General features: G+C 48.6%; 2 protein-coding genes across 2 annotated transcripts in view; one reads left to right on the top strand and one right to left on the bottom strand.

The window, feature by feature from the left end:
- The window catches only part of LOC130376032 (polypeptide N-acetylgalactosaminyltransferase 15-like), a 7,431-nt gene extending 6,485 nt beyond the window's left edge, over positions 1-946 (bottom strand). The window contains 1 exon segment of the mRNA XM_056583227.1: positions 1-946. This exon segment is cut by the window's left edge and continues 135 nt beyond it. Within this exon segment, the coding sequence (XP_056439202.1) occupies positions 1-368 (368 nt within the window). The 5' untranslated portion in view covers positions 369-946.
- A 4,266-nt stretch (positions 947-5,212) lies between these two features.
- LOC130376273 (raftlin-like) overlaps positions 5,213-7,042 on the top strand; it is a 14,034-nt gene continuing 12,204 nt past the window's right edge. Inside the window, exons 1-3 of the mRNA XM_056583493.1 lie at positions 5,213-5,312; positions 5,988-6,152; positions 6,614-6,772. Coding sequence (XP_056439468.1) covers positions 5,213-5,312; positions 5,988-6,152; positions 6,614-6,772 — 424 coding nt within the window. The remainder of the gene's footprint in view (positions 5,313-5,987; positions 6,153-6,613; positions 6,773-7,042) is intronic.

A 7,042-nucleotide genomic window follows, 5' to 3' on the forward strand; every position in this document is an offset into this window, starting at 1 on the left:
GTAGGCCTATCCGTATTCTTCCCCCGCATTATCATCTTGTATGGCCCCCTTTTCAGGGGTCTCGGGGTCTTGCTCCCTTGAGCCGAAGATGCGACGAATAAAAGTTCCTCCTCTTGAAGAGAAGTGAGGGGCGAGAGAGCGACATCCCGGTCCGGTGCAGGGTCTCGGGAATCCACAATAACCTCCAGGTCGGGGGTCTCCGGTGCCCGTCCGAACGGGTGGCGTGGAGGGTGTTTATCTTTTGGAAGGGTCGGGTCTGGGGAGGCCAGGTCCAAAAGGCCAAGCGTTACCAGAGCGAGACCGAGCAGCAGAAACCAAAGACACAGAATCTGCCTGCGGATGGCTCTAGTTCTGACCCAGCACCGCATTGTGTCTGCTGCTGCACAATCCAAACGTTCACAGGTGACGCAGGTTTGGAACAAAGTCCGTCCCCATCGCCAGAACAAGTGACCCTATAGACGCCAAGTCTAGACACGGCGTTTAACCAAACTTTAATGAAAAAGGAGAGACCAGAGACACATCCGTCAGACGTCAAAGTTTGGTCACAGGTGAGCCGAGTGCGCATCCCTCAGCGGAGAGCAGAGGCTACCTCTTCTCGGCTTTGGTCAATTGCGCGGTGGCTGAAGAAAACCATCTGCACAAGTTAAGGTAGTTCAGTGTTATTCGGCTTTTGTTAAACCGCTCCTTCGCTCTCTCTCGCTGTGGTTTCAGGTGGAGCTGGGAGTCTGTGCTCTGGACGCATGGGCTCCCAGTGCGTCATGCGTAAAGGATGCTGCTGATCCTGGGCCAGCTGGCGGCGTCTTTCCCCGTCTCGTGACTGTCTGTCCGAGCAAAGAAACAGGGCTGTCCACTGCGTCCACGGGCACTTCTCCCGTTTTCACATCGTGTTTCGTGTCAGACTCCTCTCTTTTTTCACTCCATTGAGAACGGAGCCTGATGCAGCACCTGGCACTCGTGCGAGTCAAACTCTTCAAACTTCAGATTCCATTGGTATGATTTTAATGTTGAACTGCATTTGGCCCAGTCAGTCCAACTCATCTGGTCGTAACAGCCTCTTCTTCTTGTTCCAGTGCATATGGGGAACTGAAGGGGTCTTTGAAGGTGAATCCCCCGAGGCTGTCAGAACGGGGCGGTGTCTGTGATTACCTTTAGTTAGAGACCCGGGGCGCGGGCTGTGTTTATCATTGTAAAAGGATGGTGAAGGATGAAAGGGACTGGGATTCGTTATGTGAAGTTGGTAAAGGACGAATACTCACCTCGCTCTCACAATTACCTCCTCGCTCTCACGCGCACGCACGCGCGCGCACACACAAAACACACACACACACACACACACACACACACACACACACACACACACACACACACACACACACACACACACACACACACACACACACACACACACACACACACACGCATAGGCGGTAGAAAAGGGGGGTAGACAGAGGGGCATAGCGAGACAGAGACAAGGAAACGAACAGGGGCCGTGTTCGGTTTATTTTATTATCCAGGATGGAAAATATGTGTAAAGCAAAGAGTCTGCTGGTCATTCAACGGACGAAGTGGAAGCAGAGGAGCTGCCCTCTAGCGGAGGGTCAGCAGCGGCGTCCCTGGTAACACGTGATAGCATGCCTCCCACCCATTGGAGAGAAAAAAAAGTGACTGTGCCCGGCCACAGAATAAATGGTCTTCCTTTTTATTTGTCTGTTTCACAACATGCGTCCGGGACAGAAGCCACCCGATTGATAGCACGATCACACGATAAAGAGTTAAGCAATAAACACGAGTGATTCAGGCACATCGTTTTCCATATTTCTCCATAGCCACTGTGTGTCTTGTGAGACGTCCAGCGGTGGGCATATGTTTGATGACCACGGCCATGTGAATCATTACTGCTGCTCGTGACCGCGTTAGATCAGTTAATTAAATAATCTGTGCTTCTTGTAGTTCTAACATAAGGCCTGGAGGAGAAATGTTCATGTTTTAACAATCAGAACAGGCCTTTTTTAGGGGTATTGAATAAATGTCTCATTCTCTCATTCTCATGTATTTCTCCTTTTATATGGCTTCAAACACCTCTCCCCACGTTGGTTTGTCTTACATTATTTGAGAGGCTATAATGTCCCTAGATGTTGATGTTGAAAACAAATGTTTTAACAACGAACATGCATTTTGGCCAAGGTTAGCCCATATCGAGCACAGCTATTTACATTTAGTCCCGAGATGCAAATTCATGCGCGGTCATTATTTAGCGTATTCCCCAACTTCTCGTGACACAGGAACTAGAAAAGACAGATCACATGTTAGACGATGGGCTGCTACAGAGACCATCCATATGATGATTAATCCTTCCGCTATGAGAATGCAATTTGCCATTGCTTAGTCATGGGCCTATAGTCACAAATCACTTGCACGTAACGGCCCCTGCACACCTAGAGCAATGCACCGATGACGAGGCATGAGCGGACCAATTATCCCTTTACTGCCGAAGATATATAAAAACAATTCAAAATCCGGAACTATATCCTACTAATTTCCTATCAATAAACACACCTTGACGAATGTTTTCAAATACGTTTAAAGTTATGAATTACTCACCTATTTACTGGCCTATAATATGCATTAACAAGTAATAATTATAATAATGCAAGTAATACCGATAACACTAATAATAACAATTATTAGTGGGATTTATACTAATAATAATAACTATTGTTATTGTTATTATTATTATTATTATTATTATTATTAATACTAATAATAATAATAATAATGATTCATAGTATTCTAATATTAATATCAGGTCAATTAAATTGTGTTTAAATGATCCAAACATGTATAATGAGTAAACATAGTTACTTAAATGGTTAAATCAAATCATATCTCAAGGTCCAGACCATTTCTTTTTTCCATGGGCTAACAAATGTAGCCTATTTTAATCTAACACATTTTCACAAGGCTCTCTGTTGTCAAATTAATCAACGACCGCCACACATTAAGGTCATTCGAGGTATCTAATACGTTTCCCTGTATCTCATGGAAAATGAAGGAACGGGGAACAAGATGGGGTAATTTAGAAATCATTAGAAAAAAAATAGATACCCAATACTTGACGTTTCCTCTCGAACGAGAAGTCAGGGTGCCCAGGACGCCCCTAATGCGCGTTCACGCGGCGGTTGCACCACTGTAATGAGGGATGAGATGCTTCTCGTTAGGGGACATCACATGTCCGTGCGCGTAACCGCACTATTAGATTATGAATATCAGGGCACCCGGCCCCTGGCAGATGTTGGTACACAAGTTCAGTAGAGGAGTAGAGTTATTCGGTAGACACTCAGCGAGGAGGCTTCTGGTGGTGGAAACAACGCTCAACTGAGAGGTCGAAATGGGGGCTTCACCGCACTTTTTAGTGCTGGCACTGATATATCTTCTTCGTCAAGCCGATGGAAAAAAAAGTAAGAATAAACTGTTCTAACTATTCTTGATTACTTACGCTGTCACTATAAATGTTTAAATGATCATAACCTATGGACTGTTTAATGGAGGAATGTATCTTAATTGCTAAAATCCTAGAATGGTTCGTAAAATCCCATAAAAACGGATTAAGAATTTATTCAGACTAATTCATGTAGGCCTAGTTCAAACTCGCATTGATTTTGAATATTAACCGGCCTCTGTGGGTGTAAGGTTTTTCAATATTTTGATGCGAACCAACTTTTGAACAAATATATTAGAGTCCGAGCTCTCTCTCTCTCTCTCTCTCTCTCTCTCTCTCTCTCTCTCTCTCTCTCTCTCTCTCTCTCTCTCTCTCTCTCTCTCTCTCTCTCTCTATCTCTCTCATACCTGAAGCCCGCTGTCATACTGAGCCTCAGTCTCATGAGTCTAATTAGGGAGCTTCTAGAACGGTCCATCACTTCAGCGTTGAATAAATAACCCAACACATTTAGGATGTAAGGTTTGGATGTCTTGTATAATGAGTTTATGACAGATAGTTTTTGTATCATATTCACCTATTTATATATTCCATTCCTTGTGATATCCCATTCCTGGAGAATAAACTGTAGGCTATATTTAAAAATAGCAGTCTCTAGTCCGTCCTATTGAGAGTTAGAAAAGGGAACAACACACTGTTATAACAAAAATTAAACGAAGGATAAGGAATTTCTCTCTCTCTCTCTCTCTCCTCTCTCTCTCTCTCTCTCTCTCTCTCTCTCTCTCTCTTTATATATATATATATATATATATATATATATAATATCTTTATCTATATACATCTATATAGATAAGATAAAACAATATTAACTTTATTTAGAAGGTACACACTGCTTCACTCTCTAGCAGATAGATCAGGTCAATAATTCTTGACTTCGTCACTCGATCGCACCATCGAAGGTATAATCCCGCCCCAATGACCACTCCCTCTCTCTCACCCCCCCTCTCCCCCCTCTCCCCCTCCCTCTCCCCCTCCCTCTCCCCCTCCCTCCCTCTCTACAGCCTACGCGGACATGTTCCCACACAAGCACTCCTTCCCCATCCCGGGGGACCTTCCAATCCCTAAGGACCTTCCCATCCCTGGGGTCTTCCTATCCCGGGGGGTTCTTCCTATCCCGGGGGGGCTCATCCCGGGTAAGCTTTCCATCCAGAAGTTTCCCATCCCAGGGGGGCTCCCCATTCCGGGGGATCTTCCCATCCCGAAGGACCTTCCCATTCCCGGGGGTCTTCCCATCCCGGGGGGGCTTCCCATCCCAGGGGGGCTAATCCCGGGGGACCTTCCCGTCCCAAGTAAGCTTTCGATCCGGAAGTTTCCCATCCCAGGGGGGCTCCCCATTCCGGGAGATCTTCCCATCCCGAAGGACCTTCCCATCCCGGGGGGGGTCATCCCGGGGGGTCTTCCCATCCCAGGGGGGCTCATCCCGGGTAAGCTTTCCATCCGGAAGTTTCCCATACCGGGGGGGCTCCCAATCCCGGGGGGGCTCCCCATCCCCGGGGGTTACCCCAGCCCGGGGGACATCCCTGCCCCGGATAAGCTTTCCATCCGAAAGTTTCCCTTCCCGGGGGGTCTCCCCATCCCGGGGGGGCTCCCCATCCCGGGGGGGCTCCCCATCCCCGGGGGTTATCCCAGCCCGGGTAAGCCTCCCCTCCGGAAGCTTCCCACCATCCTGGGGAAGATTCCCTTCCCCATCCCGGGCTGGGACCCAGACACCAACCCATGGGACGAATACCTCTACCCACCGTTCGGACCCAAGCCAAAGGACCTCACCAACCGACGGCGTACGTACCCCATCCAGCCCAACCTCCACCTCCTCCCTGTGTTCTTTCTCCTCCTCCTCCTCCTCCCATTCTCTTCCTCCTCCTCCTTCCCCCTCCTCATCTTCCTCTTAATTTTCTCCCTCCTTCTTCTCCCTCCTCCTCCTATTGTTCTTTCATTTGCTTCCTTCTCCTCCTCCTCCTCCTCCTCATCTCCTATTCCTTCTATTCCTCTCCTCCTCTCCTCCTTCCTCTCCTCCTCTTTCTCTCCTCCTCCTCCCCTCCTCCTCTTCTCCTCCTCTACCTCTTCTTCTCATCTCCTATTCCTCCTCTCCTCTCCTCCCCCTCCTCCTCCTCCTCCTCCTCCTCCTCCTCTTCTCCTCCTCCGCCTCTTTCTTCTCCCCTCCTCCTTCCCTCCTCCTCTCCTCCCACCTCCTCCACCTCCTTTCCTCTTTCTCTTCTCCTCCTCTCCTCCTCCTGCTCCTCCTCCTCCTCTCCTCCCACCTCCTCCACCTCCTTTCCTCTTTCTCTTCTCCTCCTCTCCTCCTCCTCTCCTTCTCCTCTTCTCCTCCTCTCCTTCTCCTCTTCCTCTCCTCTCCTCTCCACCTCCTCTCCTCCTCCTCCTCCTGCTCCTCCTCCTCTCCTCCTCCTCTCCTCCTCCTCCTCCTCCTCATGACTCCACTCATCTCTATATACAGGACGCTGCGGTGTTCCTCATGTGTCTGTATCCCCTGCAGCCAAGCCCGTGAAGGTGCGCTTGACCAGCGACAGCCCGGCCATCAACGGCTCCAGTATCTCCTTCACGGCCAAGCTGGAGTACCCCCCCTGCCAGAAGGAGGACCCCAACGGAGACTTGGTGTGGGACGAGCACTGTGACGACGGTATGGAGCTGGAAGCCTCAGGTGCTAACCTCCAGAGGCTAGGGGTCTGGGGGTTTAGGGGAGAGGGAGAGGGTGGGTGTGAGGGTTAAGACGTAGTTTAAAAGGTGGTGTTATGGTTAAGTGTAAGGGTTTCCCGCAGTGTTGGGACTAGGGTCCCTGATTTTTTATTTACCTTTTACTTTTGCGGACTACGAATTAGATTAGATTAGATGGATTTCACATTTTCAATTTGGAAAAAATATGAGCAAGTGTGCTTGGTTGTTATGGGAACACTACTGCCTCTGTAACCTCTGCTTCCTTTAATATTTATTGTTTTAAACATACTCAATTAAAGAAAATCCATAACCCCAACTGACAAAATAAAGCAAATTTCTAAGAAAATTCGACCTTCCTCAAACGTAATAGTGAACGTGATAAGCCTTTACCTGTTTACCACCCGCCCCCGCCCTGCCTTTACCTCATCTGATTGGACCACTGGACAGCCAATGGTCAGGTGCGCTCTGGACCGGTGGAAGGCTGGACTACCTGGCTGGATGACTACGGCTTTGGCAAGTGTACGGACCTGAAGACATGCAACGTGTTCCCCGACGGGAAGCCCTTCCCTCAGAGCAACGACTGGGGCCGGAAAGGGCTACGTCTACGTGTGGCACACCATGGGTGAGTAGGACAGGGGAACCCACACGCACACTTCACACACACCATCAGTGGAGTCGCTAAATGCATTGATGGAACTACGGTGTGCTGCTTGCCATGTGACAGTGTGTAAGTGGATCCCTGTGACATCCTTCAGACACAAGTCTATGGCTGTTGATCCCCCTCTCTCTCTCTCTCTCTCCCTCTTTATCTCACTTGCTTTCTCTTTTTATTATTTTATTAACTATATTCCTCTCTCTCCCTTCTCTCCATCTCTC

The sequence above is a fragment of the Gadus chalcogrammus genome, chromosome 22 (genome assembly GCF_026213295.1).
Source record: "Gadus chalcogrammus isolate NIFS_2021 chromosome 22, NIFS_Gcha_1.0, whole genome shotgun sequence".
NCBI classification, from domain to species: Eukaryota; Metazoa; Chordata; class Actinopteri; order Gadiformes; family Gadidae; genus Gadus; species Gadus chalcogrammus.